Source organism: Plecotus auritus (genome assembly GCF_963455305.1).
Source record: "Plecotus auritus genome assembly, chromosome: X".
NCBI classification, from domain to species: Eukaryota; Metazoa; Chordata; class Mammalia; order Chiroptera; family Vespertilionidae; genus Plecotus; species Plecotus auritus.
Genome location: NC_137784.1, coordinates 136,228,120 through 136,248,531, shown reverse-complemented (window position 1 = coordinate 136,248,531; position 20,412 = coordinate 136,228,120). Strand labels below are relative to the sequence as shown.

The window sequence follows — 20,412 nt, the reverse complement described above, 5'->3', positions numbered from 1 at the left end:
CCCCTCCCCAACACCACCTTTGCTGCTGCCTCTGGCTGTGGACCTGCACCTCTTCCCCATCCCCGCCAGGCCCAGGGAGCAGGGGGAACCTGGATGAGAGCCCCCTCAACCTGGGGCTCTCCCAGGCCATGGCCCAAGTGCTCCCAGGGAGGAGCCCCGGACCCTGAGCATCTGCTAGAGGCTTGGCAGAGGCTCCGCGGGGACCGTGTCTTCTGAGGACAAAAGGCGGCGGCCAGCAGGCAGACAGGGGGGGTTGGGGGGGGGCGGAGGGACCGGCAGCCAGACGGGCAGACGGGTAGCAGGGGCCAGCGCTGGCCCCCTCCCAGCTTGGCGGTGGCATGAAGATGGGGGTGGGAGTGTGTAGTGGGGGAAGCACCTGCCCGGACCCCCACCTGCCAGCTAGCTGGGCACCCCAAGGCTGTGTGCTGCCCACCTGGTGTTCCCCAACACCCCCAGCCCTGCTCAGTGCACCCCTCCGGTGCCTGCTTCCCCTGATGTCTGCGATTTAGACCAGCCCAGCTGTATCCACGGCAACAGAAGCAGGAGTGTCACTGGCCGCCAGATCACGGAGGGTCCCACAATGTGGCCTGGGATGTGATTTATCCTGGGTGAGACAGCTTGAGCTCCCTCCCTGGATTCCAAGACAGCCCTGCTGAGAGGAGCCCAGGTAAGTAGTCAGCATCCCTCCACCAAGGATGGGGGCTGGGACTTCTCTTCTGTCTCCCCACACAGATTTCAGAGTCTCCATCACTGCATGCTCTCTGTCTCTCTCTCTGACTGTTAGTCTCTCTCTCTCTCTCTCTCTCTCTCTCTCTCTCTCTCTCTCTCTCTCTCTCTGCTCCATCACAAGGGCTACTTGGACACCCAAGCCTGGAGAGTCCTCTAGCCAGCCCCATCTTTCCCAATCCCAAATGTCCCATGAGAAAGGGTACCACCACCTGTTTCCCCCGCACGGGGTCTGTATCATCATGGTCGCATTTGGACAAGAGGCTGTGCTAACATTTCCTTGTGTGCTAGCTGTGGAAGGCATGCCTGGGAGCCGGTGGTGCTCTCCTCACAATGCCTGCACCCTGAGCAGGCTCAGCCTCCTGCAGCTGCCTCCTCTCCCTCTCCCTCCTCTTCCACTCTCCTCCAGGTTCCTTGGCCTGCATGCAGGGTGTGTGTCTGTCTCTGTGAGCAGGGAAGTGGGTAGACATGATAGAGAAGCTGCTCCCAGCCCAGACCACCCCCCACTCCTTCTTTCCTACTTCTCTCCCTCCCTCCATTCCTTCCTTCCCTTCTTCCCCTGTTTCTCCCCACAGGTAGTAGACTTTTGCTCACTCACCACCGAAGATATTGCTGCGATTCCAAGATAGGGGGAGGAAGCCACACTGTAGGGCTAAAAGGAAGGTGAGGTGGGGGTGGGGAGCATTTCCAGGCCCTAGGCTGTCTAATGGCTCTGTGGGGACAAGGACCACAGCACACATCAACCTGCAGGGGCCAGACACAACGTGGTTGTCCCCACAGTGTGGACCCCAGCCTCCATCACAAGGCTGTCTGTCTTTGTTTCAGACATGCATGTTGTGTCTGGGACCCCAAGATCTTAAAGCCTTGAGCATAGTGGCCAGTGTTCTCTATGTCTGGAGGGGCAAGGAAGCCTGGTACATGGAGAGTATGGATTCTCCAGGGGCACTTCCCCAAACTGCAACTTTAGTGAATGCGGGCCCCTTACTAAACGTCAGTTTTCCCATCTGACAAAGAGACTGGTAACCCTTCCATCATGGGTGTGTGTAGTGACTAAATGAGTTGGTGCATGCAAAGAAAAGATGTGTATAGAAGTGGCTCTGAAGCAATGTCAGCAAAGCTCATAGTCAATACTGTTGCTGATTATTCATGATTAATATTGTTATTGATTATTCAGGGGAGACACTGACCCCTCTTCTCCAGGATCTTGGTAGAGATCTGGAGAGGGCAGCAGGTAGGCATAGGGGGAGTAGTAGAGTGGGGGCAGATCAGCTCTGTGTTATAGCTCCTCATTTGTAGGGAGTGATAAGTGGTGGCTGTGGGCAAAGCCTCCTGTCCCCACCCCACTCCAGGCTCCGTTTCTTGCACATGCCCCATCCCCTGTCTGTGCAGAAACACACACACACACACACACACACACACACACACACACACACACACAGGCTTGAGCTGCCCCCTCCCCCCTATGATCTAACAGAGGCCTGGCTTGCAGCCTGCAGCATTCCTGGCCCTGGTGATGTATGCGTCTCCCTGTTGAGGGGAGACTTGGCAAGAGTTTGGCCTGTGGTCAGTGGTTGGCATGGCCTATAGACAAGGCTGAAGCTTCTGAGATCTCAGGTCTTTGGATAGAGCTGGGGTGTGGCCCATGCAGCAGTCAGACCTGTGGGGGACGGGTCCCAGAGAGTTGCTAACCTAGAGCCTGGGCTGGGGAAACAGTGGGGTCTGATGGCTGGTTTCTGGGTGTGGAGATGTGGTGGAACACTGGGTGAGGGGGTGGTGGCTGGAGAAGGGTCCTCAAGGCTGGGGAGGAGGAGGATGGGAAAGACTGAGGCCCATAAAATGCCCTATGTGGGGGCAGGGAAGGGTGGGGCTTTGAGGTCTAGAGTAGACTTTTCTGAAGATGCATTTGGTGCAGAAGGGAAAGGACCCAGCTTGCGGTCCGGAGGCATCTGGCCCTCAGTGTGGGTGTGTATGTGCAACTGAAAATGTGGCTGTGTGTGCAGTCTGTTTGTGTTTGTGTGTCTGTTCACGAGCTCTGTGAATGTGTATGAGTCTGTATCTATGAGCAGGCCACGTGAAGGTGTGTGCAATTGTGTGCATGTTTGGATAGGCTTGTGTGTGTGTATAGGGGAGTGGGTATGACTTTGCATGTCTGTCTGGGTAAGCAAATGGGCATGTTTGATTCTGAGTCTGGATGAGGGTGTGTTGCTCTGAGTCAATAAGCCTGTTGAATGTCTGGTTGTATGTGTGTGGTATCAATTTGTCTTTGAGTGTGCGTGTGTGAGTGTGAGGGTTTCAGAATGCCTGGGACTACATGTCCAAATAGGTGAATGCCTAGTTGTATCTGATCGTGTTTATCTGTATGTGCCCATGTGTGCATATGTGTGTAGGTGCATCTAAATGGTATGTTTGTGAGTGTAAGGCATGTGTATATGTCCATGCATGTATGACAGGGTATGTGTGTGCACATGCTTCTATATGGGTGTGTCTGCCATGTATATGTATGAGTAGGCCTCATGTGTATGTATGTGAATGTCCCTGTGGATTCTCCAGTATTTTTAATTGTGTATATGTCTGTGTGCAGGCTTTAGTACATTTTGTTTGTAGACAGCCCTATGGGTTTACATCTGATTGGGGAGATGTTAGTGTAGATGGCCACATTAGTATAAGGAGAGCTAATTGTGTGGGTAAGGGAGAGTGTGTGAATACATGTTTTGTGCATGGAAATATATTTTGTTTGTGCACATTTGATTATGTATATGGATGGGTAGGGCTGGGGGAGGTATACACCTGTATGTATATGCACAAAAGCCTGTGTGCAAGGTGAATAAATGAATTTGTGTATATGTCTCATTGTTTGTGGGTATGCTGTTATGTGTGAGTGCATGTCTGATTGTGGTATGCTTGAATAACTACATTTCATAATACTTGAGTGCACATGTCTCATGTTTTGTTTGAATTTCTAAGTGTAAATGTGGATATGTGACTGAATGTATATATGTGTCTATGTTAGTACGTGTGAACATCTGGCTGTGTGTGCATTTGAGTGAATATTTTGTACTTTAAATATTTCCTGTGTCCATGCATATTTCCTGTGTCCATGCACATCTAAGTATATGCATGTGTGTGAATATGCCTGTGTGTGTACCTAGCTGAATGTACAGATATGTGAATGTACCAGTTTTCATAGTTCTAATTATTTGCATATGTGTGTTGTGCTTATATACCATCATTTGTTCTGGAACATATGTTGTGGAACAGTGTAAATGAATGTGTGTCCATGCCACTATGGCCTATAAGTGTGTTTGTGTGTGTGTGTGTGTATGAGGACAACTTTGCATGTGTGTGTCATGATGAGTGTTACCAATTCTACTTTTGCATATTCTCACAAGTATGTGAGAATATGTGATTGTTCTTCCCTGTGTGCATGTGTGTGGACATACCTTTGTGTCAAAGTCTATCTGGGAATGTAAGTGTAAATGAATCTTCTTTTGTTTACATACTTCTCATATGGATGTATGAACATGTGGGACCATACATGGTGTGCACATCTGTTATTTTTGTGTGTTTTTAAGTATATTTAGGTCTCCATGTCTGATTGTGTACATAGAGAAATAAATGCTGTACAAGTCTGTGTGCATGTGAATATGCTCACAGGTGTACATTCTCAGTTGTGTGTATAAGTCTATGTGTGTTAGCATGTCTGTATATAAATATATCATCTCATTGACAAGCATGTACACACCTGGGTATTTATATGTGTGAGTACACTCATGTATGAATGTGTGTGAATATACTTATCTATGTAAATGATTTTCACAGAGAGCACCCAAATTATGCCATCCAGGCAGAAATCTAGATGTGAATGTGAATGTGTATGTGTAAGTGAAAGTATATCTGGGGAAAGCAGGGAGGTAGAAGGAGAGGGAGAGAGAAAGTATTTGCATTATGTGTATGTAAGAGAGAGCCTTGGTGTTTCTGGTTAGAGTGTATATGTGTGATATTTGGGTGTACAGGTATACCCCGCTTTCCAAACGTTCTCATTAAGCCATTTCCCTTTCATGAAAGACCTATTTTAGTAAAGTAATAGCTTTTTTCATAAAAGCAAAGTGGCATAACACAAACTTTCAGAAAGTGGGAGGTACTTCTGACTTTACACAATTTTGGCTTACAAAAGGTTTCATAGGAATGCTCTAGTTTTGGATAGAGGGGAAACCTTTATTTGGGAAGGATGAGTGTGAGTGTGGATGTATGTAAATGGTGTGTTTGTGAGGTACTATGAGAGTATCAGCCTATTTGGGTAGAGGATCATATGAGTAAGAGATTGGGTGTGGCTGGGTGGGAACATGTGTGAGGATGTGTATATTTGTGGGGTATGTGAGGATGGATGTATCTGGATGATACAAGAGAGAGTGGGAGTACCTGAATGATGTATATGTGGATATATCTGTGTTGTATGTGTAAGAGGATGTGGGTATTTCTGGGTAGAGTATGTGTATGAGAGAGTATGGGTGTAACAGGATGGGGCCATTCAAGTGAGAGCATACCTGGATGGTGTGTAGGTGGGTGAGAGCACAAGTGTATCTAGGCAATGTAAGTGTATGATGTAGTATATCTAGATGGTGTATGTGTGTCAGAGAGAGAATTTGGGCACATCTTGGCGAGGATGGGGGCGTATGTGAATGTGTATATAATTGGAGGGTACTATGGATGGTGTGTGGGGGTGTATTGAGAGAATATGGGTGTAACTGCATTGTGTGTATGGACTGTGAGTATTCTAGATGATGGTGATTGAGAGGAGGAGGAGGATCTGGATTGTGTGTATGTGTAAGAGAGAGTAGGTGTTTCTGAGTGTGGTGGGGGTCTGAGAGCACAGATGTGTTTGGTAGGAGGAGTGTGTGAGTGTATCTGGATGGGGTGTGTTTGGGTTTAATTGGGTTGGAGTGGATTTAATTGGGTTGGAGTGAGTGTGGGTGTATTGGGGTGTGAGTGGGTGTATCTGGATGATGGGGAGGTACACCTGGGCTGTGTGTGAGATAGTATGTGGGTGTATTTTGAGAGAATGTGCTTGAATGTGAGTGTATCTGGATGATGGGTGGCTGAGAGCACAGGTATGTTTGGGTGGCAGAGTGTGTGCTAAGGTAATCTAGATGGTGTGCTGTGAGAGCTTTGGTTTTGTATCTGGGTGTGTATGTACTTGGGTATGTATGTGAGTGTGTGTATAACTGGATGGCGTGTGTGAAAGAGAGTTTGAGGCCATATCTGGGTGGGAAGCTTGTGTTTGGAGTGTGTGTGGGTGGTGTGGAGGGGTTGAGAGCACTGGATGTATCAGCAGTGGAGTGTCTGGAGAAGTGCACCTGGATGGCATGTGTGAGAGTTGGATATATCTCAGTGGGATGTGTATGTGAATGCAGATGTATCCAGGGGTCCTCAAACTGCGGCCCGCCGAGGACATTTATCCGGCCCACCGGGTGCCGCTGCCTGTCCTGCTTAGCAGCTGACTCGTCCCGGGCCTGCAGTGCACATAGGAATTTGTTCATAGTTTTTTTAAAAAACTATAGTCTGGCCCTCCAACGGTCTGAGGGACAGTGAACTGGCCCCCTGTTTAAAAAGTTTGAGGACCCCTGATCTAGATAGTAGTGGAGTGTATCTAGATTTTGTGTGTAGGGAGTGATTATATCTCAATGGTCCATATGGGAGGAATCTGGATGGTATGTGAGAGGGTGGATGGATCTGGGTAGAGCCATGTGGCTGGAGCTGTGTTTGGGGAGGGGTGAGAGAAAGACAGACAGACAGAAACAGAGAGATAAAGAAAGAGACAGAGAAAGTGCCCTAACCGGTTTGGCTCAGTGGATAGAGATTCGCCCTGCGTACTGAAAGGTCCCAGGTTCGATTCCGGTCAAGGGCATGTACCTTGGTTGCGGGCACATCCCCAGTGGGAGGTGTGCAGGAGGCAGCTGATCGATGTTTCTCTCTCATCGATGTTTCTAACTCTCTATCCCTCTCCCTTCCTCTCTGTAAAAAATCAATAAAATATATTTTTTAAAAAAGAGACAGAGAAAGAACATGAGAAAGTCTGGATGTATATGGATAGGATTTGTGTGTGAGTAGGTGTCTCTGGATTATATGTAGGTGGGTATCTGTGTGTGGATGTATTTGGGTTGGGAATTTGTGAATGTGAGTATCTGGGTGGGATGTGTGTAAGTGTAGTGTCTTTGAATGGTGTGTGTCTCGTTTTGGGTGTGTCTTGATAATGTCTATAAGAGATTGTAGGTGTGCTTGGGGCGGATATGAGGGCTCTGGGTTAAGGGGTGCATTTGAGTGTATCTTAATGTATGTGAGAGCGTGGATATACTGAGTTTGGAGTTTGCGTAAGTGTGGCTGTATCTGGGTGGAGTGCCTGTAACTGTAGGTGTATTTGAGGTGTATATGTGTATAAGAGTGGGTGTGTTGAGATGGGATGTGCGCAAGAGTGTAGCTGTGTCAGTATTGAGTATGTGTGTGAAAGGGAGTGCATCTGAATAGTGTGTGTGAGAAAGAGAACGTGCAACTAGCTGGATCAGGGTGTATGAGAGTGGGTATATTTAAGCAGGATATGTGAGGTTCTCTCTGGATGGTGTACAAGAAAGAGATCAGGTTACCTGGGTATGTGAAAGAGAGAGTATATAGCTAAATCTGTGCAGGGTGTGTGAGTGTGAGCATAACTAGGCCAGGGTGTGTGCTTGTGAGCAAATATGGTTAGTTTGTATAAGAGTGTTTGGTGTATTTGGGTGGGGAAGTACCTGAGAATGCGGGTGTATCTGTATGTGAGTGTGGACTTATCTGGATGCTGTGTAGGTGGTGTATCTGGGTGTTTTGTGTGTTTGATAGTGTGTGTGTGTGTGTGTGAGTGTGAGTGTGTGTGTGTGTGTATATCTATATATCTATATCTATATCTATCTATCTATATCTATATCTATATCTATAATCTTTCCTAGGGCATCTATACCTCTGCTGGAGTATCTGTGAGCATATACATGTGTATGTGTGAATGTCTGTACCTGAGCATGTTGGTACATGGCATGTGTGTGCACATGCTTGTGCTAGGATGGTATGTATATATATATGTACATGAGGTGAATGCATTTCTACACATGAATAAGTTGAATCTGCAAGGTCTCTGGAGCCAGATTCTGGGTTTGAATCCTAGTTCTGACATTTTTTAGCTGTGCAGCTTTGGGCAAGTCACCTAACCTCAACTAAGCTCCAGCTTCTTATTTGTAACTAAGGGTAATAATACAGCCTGTCTCTGAGGGGGAGGATTGGATGTGTTAATATTTGAAAAGTGCTTAGGACAATGCCTGGCACATAATGAGTCCTCTGTGCCAAATAATTTGTTATCCTGTGCTGTAATTATTACATGTGCTGATGTGTAAGTAACATTATGTGTCCACCTGGGGGTGTGAATGGGATTGTTTCTGTGTGCACATTTGCTACATCTGTATCCATGTGTATGTATGACAGAATGAGCAGATCCTGTGTATATGTGAGAGTGTTTGTACATAAAACTAGGTTTGTACTTTTATGTGTCCCGGTGTGTGTATACAACTGTGGATGTATGAGGAAGGAAGTGTGTGTCTAGTAGGTTAATGGTGGGGGTCAGTGCACAGACATCTGGTGTATGAGTGCACACACCTGTATTTGTGGCAGTGTTGTGTCCATGTGAGTGCAGGTGTTACCTTCATTGCTGATGTGCCTGCCTGTGTGTGTGTGCATGTGTGAGAGTGTCTTTTTATCTGAATATGTAAACACATTTGTAGTGGTTAGGATGTAAATGTGTGCTTGTGAATCTCTGTTGTGAGTGTCTGTAAATGTAAGAATGTTGGTATCCATGCTTATATGTGATGATGTGTGTGTGTGTGTGTGTGTGTGTGTGTGTATAAAAGATTTGTGCCTATCTGGCCATGTGCTAGGATATATGTATCTGTGTTGTGTGAGTGTATGTGTAGGTGTGAATGGGTGTGTGCATCAGAGTGTTTGTTCCTATCTGTGTTTATAAGCATCAGTGGCTCTGTGGGTGTAAATGCATGAGTCTGCACTGCTCCCATGCCTGCCTGCTTCTGTGTGTGTAGCAGTGAGCCTGAGCGATGTGCCTGTATGTGCAAGCATGTCTGTACTGTGCATATATGTGCCAGGGCCAATTTTTATACTGTGTGTATGTGTATGTGTATGCGTATGTGTGGGAGGGCAGGGTTTGTATAAGAGAGTGGGTTTTAATCCCTTAGCGTAAGAGCATAAGGTGGGGGAAGGCCTGGACCTGGAGGATGTGAGTAGGACTTGCCTGTGTCTGAATGTCAGTTGTGTGCATTCATGACTGTGTCTGACAGCGTGTGGGTCCATACAATTTGGTTTGTAGGTGTATGTGTCTGCATGTGTGTCCATGTGAATGTGTCTCTGCCTAGGCCTATATTTCTATGGAAGGGTGTGTGTGTGTGAGAGCACTTCACTGCACTTATCGGCTCATATAAGTCTGAATGGGAATGCAAATTTGAATCTCCGTGTGTGTATGTGCCTGTGTGCATGTATCTATCTGTGTATACTAGTGTGTCTATGCAATGTGATTCGATGTAATGTGCTAGGGCAATAATAACCCACCACACAGAGAAGGTGAAATAGATGTATGGCACACTGGAGTAAACTGAAGAGGATTTAATTTAGGGATACTGGGGTTTGATGAAAAGAAATTCCTTACATTTTCTTGATATTATACAAATTGGTAAGAAAAACAAAAATGCAAAGTTTTGGGAATTTATAAAATTTGATTACAACTTTGAAATGAAATTTTCTCATAGCACACTTGACTCACTTCTGGAACTATAACTTTTTTATTCCTTCATGCAGATTAGTAGTGGTCAACATTCTTCTGAGACTCTGGTCATGATGGCCTTGATTTATTTTATGGTCATTTAATTCATTTATGGTCATTTTTATCATGACTGGTAAATCACTTGGTGCTGAGCATAGATCTTCTACATCAAGTTATTTTGTTTCTTGGTAAACACACACACATACACACACACACACACACACACACACACACACACACACCAAATAAATTAAAATGACCAGTTTTGACATGGATATAAGCTTCCATCATGGCCTGCCACTCCTTGATCTTGGAAGGCATGTTGTTGAAGGTAAGATTCATTCCATGGAGGATGCTCAGGCACAATTTGCCCCAGTGCCCTCAATAATTATCTTGAATGTCTGAAACATAGATGCATAGTTCCGCAGGTCAGCAAAGCTCACCTCAAAGGCATGAGCTTTGGAGTCATCAAGTACCATTTTTGAAGCATCAGATGTAGTTTCTAGTGTTGAATATGGCTGATGATACCAATCTTTCCAAAGAAATGGAACAATTGTTTGTTCGTGCCTCCTCTTTTCACCTCCCTTTGATAACTCACTTGTTCTTGCTATGGCCAGGCAGAGACCCAGGTTTTATGCCCGAAATAGCTACATGATTGCTTCTATCTCTTGGTAGCTACCAACAACAGGAAACTGCTTGCATTAAGTAGGTGGCAACAAATGATCAAGTAGTATTTTCTTCCTTCCTTCCTTCCTTCCTTCCTTCCTTTCTTTCTTTCTTTTTCTATTTTTTTGAAGAGTATGTTTTTAATTGGTAAAACTTTCTCATCAATAAGCAGAACTTGGATAATTCGTAGTCTTTGAATTTTGTGCTTCAAAGGTGGGATCCTTCTTTAAATCTATGCCTTTTTCTTTTCTTTCAGTCAAATGTAATGTTGAAATTTCTTGCAACGAATGCTCCTAAGTTTTGAATCCAACAGAAAATTTTCATTTTGAGTATTTCAAAATAATCATGAAGCTTTCCCCCTAAGTAGACACATACATTACTCCACTCATCTTAATAAGTCTTTTTTTAGTATTCAGCTTCTAATGCTAACTAACCATCACCCAGGGAGCAATACTTGACCTTACTGCTTCTAAGTTGAAGTTTGGCTTCGAATCCATAAAGCTTGTCATTGTACTTAAAAAAAGAAACCTTGTGAGTACACCTTTACATATTTTTTAGCATCTTAAAATTTTTTTATATAATTTTATTCATGTGCTCAAAGAGCCATTTGTTTAAACCAGTAAGCATCCAATCTGCAAAGTGGTAATCATTCACAAAGAAATGCTGAAACTTCTTTTGGCTCATAAATCTTTTACCAAATCCTTACACACTTAGGTTTAAAGCAATAGAGAAGGGTGTACTGATCCCACTGCTTCACAGAAAGCTGACATGCAGGTGGGTGGTGCTTTGAATTTAATTAAATTCACCTAGGATCATTTACTGTGGACATTAAACCTATAGGCAACTTTTTAAAAATTTATACACTGAGTAGCCAGATTATGATGATCTCTGAATGCATAATAATCTGGCCACTCAGTGTATATCCTATATAATAAAAGGCTAATATGCAAATTGTCCCCTCGACCAGGAGTTCGACCAGCAGGCAGGCCGGACAGCCGCCCATGTCCCCTCCCCCTGGCCAGGCTGGCCGGACCCCACCCATGCACGAATTCATGCACCGGGCCTCTAATATAAATACACACACACACGTACACACACACACACACACACACACACACTGAGTGGCTAGATTATTATGCATTCAGAGATCATAATAATCTGGCCACTCAGTGTAAATGAGCCTGGTTTCTTAATTTGCACTTCCAGTTGCTTTAAGAAGTCCAGATCTTTCTCTGTGTGATGTTTTGTGGTCAGTTGACCAACATAGCCTACTGAGAAATGAAGTTTCTTTTGATAACTTTTCCACACAAATCAGACATTTAGGCTGAGAAAGAAAGGACTAATTGGGCAGCTAAATGCAAATTTGAGACAATCTTCAGTAGATTGTTTAAATTAGGGACATCCCGGATTTTTTGGGGACGGGAAATTCCTGTGTTTGTCCTATGAGTCTTCTGATTTTCCAGCTTTACTAAAAAAGTTCATCACGATGGGGGAAAAAATCTTAACAATTAAATTTACTTGAATATAAAACATTGAAGAGCCCCAGCCGGTTTGGCTCAGTGGATCGAGCGTTGGCCCGCAGACGGAAGGATCTTGGGTTTGATTCCTGGTCAAGGGCATGTACCTCAGTTGCAGTCTTGATCCCGGTCCAGTCAGGGCACATGAGAGAGGCAACCAATCCAAGTGTCTCTCTCACTTTGATTGTCTCTCTGTCTGTCTCTCCCCTTCCCTTCCACTCTCTCTTCAATAAAATAAAATATTGAAGGGGTCAGCCAAGCTTTGTGACTTCTGAAAACTGAGTTTTTCAATAAACAAATTTTAGGTCTTCTGCAGTCTTAAGAAAGTAGCACTCTGAAACAGCCATAAAAGCCTAGCTTTCCCTTTAATGAATCAATTCCATTCAACTACAGTCAGGCTTCATTCACTTACTGACAAATATTTTTACCTAAAAACAAAAGATAATAACTAATTATGAAATCCCACCAAGAATCAGATTTGGCTAATTGTTAGTATTAAAAGCCAATAGCAAGTAAATGCTCTAAGAAATAATAAAAACTTGTATTATTTTAATGTTTTTAAACGTGTCCTTTTAGAAATACTAAAATGCTTATGAATGAAATGACATAATAGATATGCTTCAGAATATTCTGTAATTGGGGGCAGTGTGTGAGGTTATAGGTGAAATAAGGCCCTATGAGTTGATCATTGGTGAATCTGGGTGATAGGTGCACTGAGGTTCATTATAGGATTCTTTCTACTTTTTTCTGTTTCAAATGTTCTAGAAGAAAACAGTTTCTTTTATAACAAAGCAACAATGAAGGAAATTAACAAGCTAATTATATTCCTCTTAGGAACACCTAATACCATATAATAGTAATAACAGCAACAATCACACAACCCTTCTGTTTCTGTAGGAAAAGGAGTTGTGAAACAATAAAAATGAGATCAAATTAAAAGAAAAACAAACATTGCACACTTAAGGGAAAACCAAAAAAACCTCACTGAAGATGAACGAGAGCCCCATCTTGTTCTGGCCCCCTGCTGTGACAAGTACCCACCAGCCTGGCAGATCTGCTAATGTTTCCACTTGTGTGTGCAGGGTTTGGCTTGTCTACACATGCACAGGACTACCTCTTGGTGTATACCTGTTGCAGGATGTGTATATCATGTAAGTGTATCTGTATTGTGAGCAAGTTTGTGTGTGTACACGTGTCTGTGAGTATGATTGTATACATGGGCTGTTTTTCTCTTTGTGTGAATGTGTATAAGCAAGGTTCAAGTGCATGTGAGCATGGTGGCCTGCGTAAGTGACTTTGAAGTTGAATGTTAATGTGTGTAATAGTGGTTGTATATGTGATGATATAGGTATGCCACTGTTTGCATACCTGTGTTGCAAGAGCTTGTCTGAATATGTGAGAGGATTTGAATAATCAGGTATATTGATACAAATGGGATATATGAGTCTATATGTGACAGTGAGTAGGTTTACAGATGTGTATCTGTCAGTATTTGAGAGTTCGTGTGTGTGTGTGTGTGTGTGTGTGTGTGTATTGGGCGTTTTATAATTGTGGGATTATGAATCATTGCACAAGTATATGTGTGAGTGTGTCTGACTGTGTTTGTAATTCTCAGCCCTCTTATAACCAACACCCTCTTTTATGTAACATTTTGCAATGCCTCTTTACTATCTGTAACGAAGTTCTTACATAATATAATCTTTCTCCACATATAATTTCAAAACAAAATCCATATAGTATTTTATACAATAGTCATATTGTATTAACTCTAGTATAAATAAATAAGAAATAAAAGGAAAGTGGTTTATAAGAAAATAATTTGTATTTCAGTATGTAAGTGCTTGGCCATAACCCTCCCCAGGAGATTCAATGAAGTAGTTAGAGGCATGTAACATCTTACACTGATTACGTGGATTAAGGAGAAGGCGGAAATCAGAAGCTGCCCTTTGCAGAAACTGCAGGAAAATGACAGGCAAAGGCTTAGGGCTGAGATTTTTCTGAAATAGTGAACAGCTCAAGGAAAGTGCTCCACAAAACAGAGTACAGTCTCCTGTGAACTTAGCCCCACTCCTGGATAATTCCGGGTATAGTAAATCCTCGCTTAACGTCATCAATGGGTTCTTGAAACTGCGGCAAAATGACGTATAACAAAACCAGTTTTACCACAGGCTGATTGATGTAAGCAAGAGTTAAGTTCCTAAACATTAAACACATCTGATCAACGTTATAACCATACGACATTGAATGAAACCTTATTCGAGGACCTACTGTACATGAAAAACGAGGGAAATTGTGTTTCTCTCTGAAATAGAGGTAGGTTCTAGGTTTAGTTCATTACAAATCCAAAGTCCCAGGGGATGCGGGACAATACGTTGGCTGTTGGGACTGCCATGCACATCGCTGGATCGCCAGTATCCTTACCTGGGACCCCTAAATGTTAGAATAACACCCTACACACCAGCATGGTGACAACCAAAAATGCACGTACCAATTTCGAAAATGTCCCCTAGGGGGCAGTAACGCCTTCATTGAGGACGAAGCACTGGCATTTAGGCCGGGTACACTGTACCTGTGCGGCTGAGGCAGCGTACATGGTACACCGTGTGTGTGTGTGTGTGTGTGTGTGTGTGTGTGTGTGTGTGTGTGCAGGCACAATGTCCCTATGTGTGAGCTGGCTGCTGTCCATGGGTCTCCATTGCAGTGGGCTGTGTGTCAGTGTGAGTGTGCAGGTGTCTTGTGTATCTGTGTCTAAAGGCGTCTGGGCACCAGGCTGAGTCTGTGCTCAGAAGAACTCTCTCCTCGGTGATTTATACAATTGCCCCAGCTTTCCAAGCAACACTAGGATTTTGTTCCTTTGCTGCTATTGTTTTTTTCTTTTGTTTTAGTTTACCATTTGTTTTTGTTTTCATTCTGGACTATGTACACATTATCCACCTTCTTGGTCTTAGTATGTCTCCCTGTCTCCCTCTCTGTATCTGTATCTTTATTTCTGCCTCTCTTTCTCTGTCTCTATCTCCACCCCCTCTCTTCATCTGTCTCTCACTCCCCCACTCCATCTCTATTTCTCTATATCTTTCTTTGTTTCCTGGTTTTATCCCTCCCCTGCTATCTCTCTACCTCAATATCTACCTATCTTCCTCCCTCCCTCCCTCCATCTCTCCGTTCCTGGCTCTATTTCTGTTTTTTTTTTTTTCTATCTCTTTCTGTCTATCTCTGTCTCTCTCCCTCTATTTTTGTATCTCTATCTCTGTCTCCATTTTTTTTCTCTCTCTCCTCTGTCTCTCCCGTTCTTTCCTTTTCTCTCTGTGTACCTCTGTTTCTGTTGTCTCACTCTCCTTTTCTCTTCTTTCCCTTTCTGTTTCTATTTTTATCTCTTTCTCTCTGTGTGTAAGGCTGTCTCCCCTTTCTTTGTCTCTGGCTCTCTCCCCCCACCTTTTGCTATCTCTGTCTGTCTCTCTCTGTTCCTATCTCTTTCTCTTCTCTGTTACTCCGTGTGTCTCTTTGACTCTCTCTTACACTCCAGTTCTGTCTCTTTAACTTCCTACCCTGTCTCCTCTTAAGGCTAAGGTAGGTGTGTGTGTGTGTGTGTGTGTGTGTGTGTGTGTGTGTGTGTACACATTTACACATAGCCAGCTATCTGTTGGCTGGTCCACAGTTCTATGGGAACTATCAGGCTTTGAGTGCCCGCTGAAAGGGACCTGTCAACCCACTTCCCCTGCGTCCCTGCCCCAGCACCTTCTTGTGGCTTATTGCCACTGGCTCTGAGATTTCCAGGTGCCATCAAAAAAGCCATCAAAAAAGCCTGGCCCCGGGTAGCTGTGGCAGGCCAGGTTGGATTGAGCTGGAAAACAGTGCAGATGGGAGACTTTTTCCTGGGAGAGGAGGGGTTAGAAAGACACCCACTCAAACCCCGCCTTCCCCAACCTCAAGCTCATCCCAGCCTCAAAAGTAACTCTGGTCTTTTCCAGTGTCTGCCTTGTCACCTTCCCTCTTGAACCTTCCCTGTTATCTTATCACACCCACACCCTCTGCCCCAGCCAGGATTCTTCCTGTTTCCTGCCCTCCCACTCGGGCACTGCCCTGCTTTAGTTCTTTTCCTGGAATGTATCACTTTTTAAAAATAAATATAGTGGGAGAGAGAGAGAAAGATAGAAACATCAGTGATGAGAGAGAATCATTGATCTGCTGCTCTTTCAGCAAATCCCACCTGGATGCTTCCGGGCAGTCCTCCCTGATTTCGTCCCTCAGTCAATTGGAGAGTGTGTGAGTCTGTAAGCCCTGCCCTGTGGAGTTTTTGTTCTCATAGGGAGAGACAGGCAATAAAGCAAAATTTAAAGGTAAATTAAGCCCGGCCAGCGTGACTCAGTGGTTGAGCATCGACTTATGAACCAGGAGGTCACGGTTCGATTCCCAGGCAGGGCACATGCCTGAGTTGCAGGCTCAAGCCCCAGTGTGGGATGTGCAGGAGGCCGCTTGATCAATAATTCTCTCTCATCGTTGATGCTTCTATATTTCTGTCCCTTCCGCTCTGAAATTAATAAAAACATATAAAGAAATTTTTTAAGTAAATTAATACAGTGTGTTAAAAGAGATAAATCCTAGCCTGACCGGCATGGCTCAGTGGTTGAGTGTAGACCTAGGAACCAAGAGGTCCTGGTTACATTCCTGGTCAGCACATGCCCGGGTTGTGGTCTCGATCCCCAGCAGGGGGCATGCAGGAGGCAGCCGATCAGTGATTCTCTCTCATCATTGATGTTTCTCTCTCTCTCTCCCTCTCCCACCCTGAAATCAATAAAAATATATTTATTATTAAAAAGAGATAAATTCTAGGAAAAGAACTAAAGCAGGGCAAAAGACACAGGGGTGCTCTTATTTTTCACCCAGATTACTGCAAGAGCCTCCTAATTAGGCTCCCAACTTCCACAGTTGTCCTCAAGGTCTGTGCTCCTCATAGCAGCAAGCAGGATCCTGTTCAGTCCCTAGTCATAGCATATCTGACCTCTGCTCACAGCCCCTCCTATGGCTCCCATCTCACTCAGAATAAAAGTCAAAGTTCTCACCATGCCTCCATGATCTGGCCTTGCCACCATTCTGACCGCACCTCACATCACTTGCCCCTTACTCACTCTGTTCCACCCACAGTGACCTCCTGTGCTTCTTCACACGTACCATCTGTGGTCCCACCTCAGGGCTTTGCTCTAGCTGTTCCCTCTGCTTGGACTTCTCTTCCCCCAGATACCCACAGAAGTAACTCTCTCACCTCCTTCGGATCTTTGTTCATATGACACCTCTATAAGACCTTCCCTGTCCACCTCATCAAAAATTGCTTCTCCCCCACCCCTAACACTTCCTATCCCCCTTTCCTCCTTTTTCGTTTGTAGGAATTTATCATCATCTGACCTACTATACTTCATCCATGTATCTTCTTTTTTTTTTTTTTTTTTTCTAGAATGTCAGCTCCACAAAGGCAGGGATCCTTTTCTCATTCACAGCTGCATCCACCATGCCTGGCATACAACAGATACTCAATAAATGGTTCCTCTTTTTAAAAAACCCACATTTTATTTATTTATGAGAGAGAGAGAGAGAGAGAGAGAGAGAGAGAGAGAGAGAGAGAGATATTTGTTGTTCCACTTATGTATGCCTTCATTCGTTGCTTCTTGTATGTGCTGTGACTGGGAATCAAACCCGCAACCTTGGCATATTTGGATGATGCTCTGACCAACTGAGCTACCCGGCCAGGGCAATAAATGTTTTTTCAATGAAGGAATACACGCAAGCATATCTACATCTTTATAGTCACACACTCTCTGCCTTACTTAAACTAAAAACCCACGTCCTCGTCATCGCCCACAGCCCTCAATGACCTGGCCTTGGACACCTCTATGACCTTACTTTCTATCACTGTCTCCCTCACCTGCCCTATTCCAACCACACTGGTTTTCCCACTGCTCCTTAAGCAGGCTGAGCACTTCCTGATCATGAATAAATACACCTATTTAATGAGTGGCTACTAGTATTAACAAGAAAACAAAAACAACCAAAAGAATGAAATAGAGTAGAAACTAATGAGAGTATATTAGACATAGATTCAGTACTGTTCTGTGAAACTTTTGATTCAGCCATGTGTGCACGTGTGAGTGTGTGTGTGTGTGTGTGCGCACGCGCGCTGCATTGCAGTGTAAAATCTTACTATGGATGCCAATAAAAAAGGGAGAAGAGCCCGGCTGGCATGGCTGAGTGGTTGAGCAGGGACCTATGAACCAGCAAGTCACAGTTTGCTTCTCGGTCAGGGCACATGCCTGGATTGCTGGCTCAATGCCCAGTGTGGGGTGTGCAGGAGGCAGCTGATCAATGATTCTCTCCCATCATTGATGTTTCTCTCTCTCCCTCTCCCTTCCTCTCTCAAATGAATAATTTTTTTTTAAAAAAAAAAGGGAAAAGAGCCACATCAACATCCCTGCCCCACACACCCACCAACATAGCAAACAGGCAACCAAGGACACCTAGAGATATGAAGTGCCCTCACTCAGCAAGGATGGGGTAGAAGCAGCAGTGGGCCAGGGACAGGGCCTGACACCAGCCAGGGAGTAAGCAGGGGTGGGGACATGTGTGTGGGGGGGCTACACAGACACGCTAACACTGCCCCTTCTGTTTCTGCCTCACTTTTTCTTTCCATCTGTTTCTCCCTGTCTGTCTTGTTTCTCTCCCTCCCTGTTCTTCCCTCTCTCCCCTTCTCCCTCTCTCCTCCTCTCCCCTATCTCCCTGTCCCTCTCCCTCTCTGTCCCTCTCTATCCTTCTTTTCCCTTTTCTGTCTCTCTCTTTTCATCCCCTCCATTTCTGTCTTGATTTTTTATCCATTTATATCTTCGTTGTCATTTTCCATCTCTTTGGTCTATCCTTTCTCACTCCTTCTCTGTACCTCTGTGTGTTTTTTCCTCTCTGTCTCTCTCTTACCCTCATCTCTCTGTCTCTATGTCTGTGTCTCTCCCACTACCCCCATTTGCAGGTGCAGCCCAGCAGGACAACTGATGGAGTCCCCCAGAGCTCATCGAGTATCGGACTGGCTGACTCCATAGGGTTGGGAGCAGCCCCTGCCCTTCATTATGGCCAACACCACTGGAGAGCCCGAGGAGGTGAGCGGTGCTCTGTCCCCACCATCAGCATCGGCGTATGTCAAGCTGGTGCTGCTGGGACTGATCATGTGCGTGAGCCTGGCGGGCAACGCCATCTTGTCCCTGCTGGTGCTCAAGGAGCGTGCCCTGCACAAGGCTCCTTACTACTTTCTCCTGGACCTGTGCCTGGCCGACGGCATCCGCTCTGCCGTCTGCTTTCCCTTTGTGCTGGCTTCTGTGCGCCACGGCTCCTCATGGACCTTCAGTGCGCTCAGCTGCAAGATTGTGGCCTTTATGGCTGTGCTCTTTTGCTTCCATGCGGCCTTCATGCTGTTCTGCATCAGCGTCACCCGCTACATGGCCATCGCCCACCACCGCTTCTATGCCAAACGCATGACACTCTGGACATGTGCAGCCGTCATCTGCATGGCCTGGACCCTGTCTGTGGCCATGGCCTTCCCACCCGTCTTCGACGTGGGCACCTACAAGTTTATCCGTGAGGAGGACCAGTGCATCTTTGAGCATCGTTATTTCAAGGCCAATGACACGCTGGGTTTCATGCTTATGCTGGCTGTGCTCATGGCAGCCACACATGCTGTCTATGGCAAACTGCTCCTCTTTGAGTATCGTCACCGCAAGATGAAGCCAGTGCAGATGGTGCCAGCCATTAGCCAGAACTGGACATTCCATGGCCCTGGGGCCACCGGCCAGGCTGCTGCCAACTGGATCGCTGGCTTCGGCCGTGGGCCCATGCCACCAACCCTGCTGGGTATCCGGCAGAATGGGCATGCAGCCAGCCGGCGGCTGCTGGGCATGGACGAGGTCAAGGGTGAAAAGCAGCTGGGCCGCATGTTCTACGCGATCACACTGCTGTTCCTGCTCCTCTGGTCACCTTACATCGTGGCCTGCTACTGGCGAGTGTTTGTTAAAGCCTGTGCTGTGCCCCACCGTTACCTGGCCACTGCTGTTTGGATGAGCTTCGCCCAGGCTGCCGTCAACCCGATCGTCTGCTTCCTGCTCAACAAGGACCTCAAGAAGTGCCTGAGGACTCACGCCCCCTGCTGGGGCACAGGAGGTGCCCCGGCTCCCAGAGAACCCTACTGTGTCATGTGAAGCAGGCTGATAGGCAGACAGGGAGACGGTCATGGCCACCATGATGGGGCTAACAGAAAGGGAGGGGTAGGGCCTCATACAGGAGCCTTTCTTTCTGAGCTCCAGCCCCAGCCCCTCAAACCACCCGGAATCTAGGCACCTTTGCCAACACCTCCCCAGGGGTGGGGGACTGGGAAAGAGGTGTTTCTAGTTCTAGGGCCTGTCTCTGCTGCCTCCTTTTCCACTTCTACAATCTCTCTCCTCTCTCTCTCTCATTCATATTCCCTCTCTCTCTCTCTCTCTCTCTCTCTCTCTCTCTCTCTCTCTCTCTCTCTCTTTCTCTCTCTCTCTCTCTCTCCAGAAAAAGAAAACAAAAGTGAAAATGCAGGTTTTTCTACTATCAGCTGAGGAGTCAGGCTTTCTTGCTTTAATGTCTCTCCTTCTGACACTGTCT

General features: G+C 45.6%; 1 protein-coding gene across 2 annotated transcripts; it reads left to right on the top strand.

Moving 5' to 3' along the window:
* Positions 1-292: 292 nt before the first annotated feature.
* GPR173 (G protein-coupled receptor 173) lies at positions 293-20,304 on the top strand. 2 transcript variants are annotated; one of them, XM_080652693.1, is made up of 3 exons: positions 293-667; positions 1,302-1,389; positions 18,761-20,304. In XM_080652693.1, exon 3 carries the CDS (start codon positions 18,858-18,860, stop codon positions 19,977-19,979), a length of 1,122 nt encoding a protein of 373 aa, XP_080508819.1. In that variant the 5' UTR covers positions 293-667; positions 1,302-1,389; positions 18,761-18,857; the 3' UTR covers positions 19,980-20,304. The 2 variants fall into 2 exon arrangements, with proteins under 2 accessions (XP_080508819.1, XP_080508818.1); XM_080652692.1 differs by lacking the exon at positions 1,302-1,389.
* Positions 20,305-20,412: the final 108 nt, after the last annotated feature.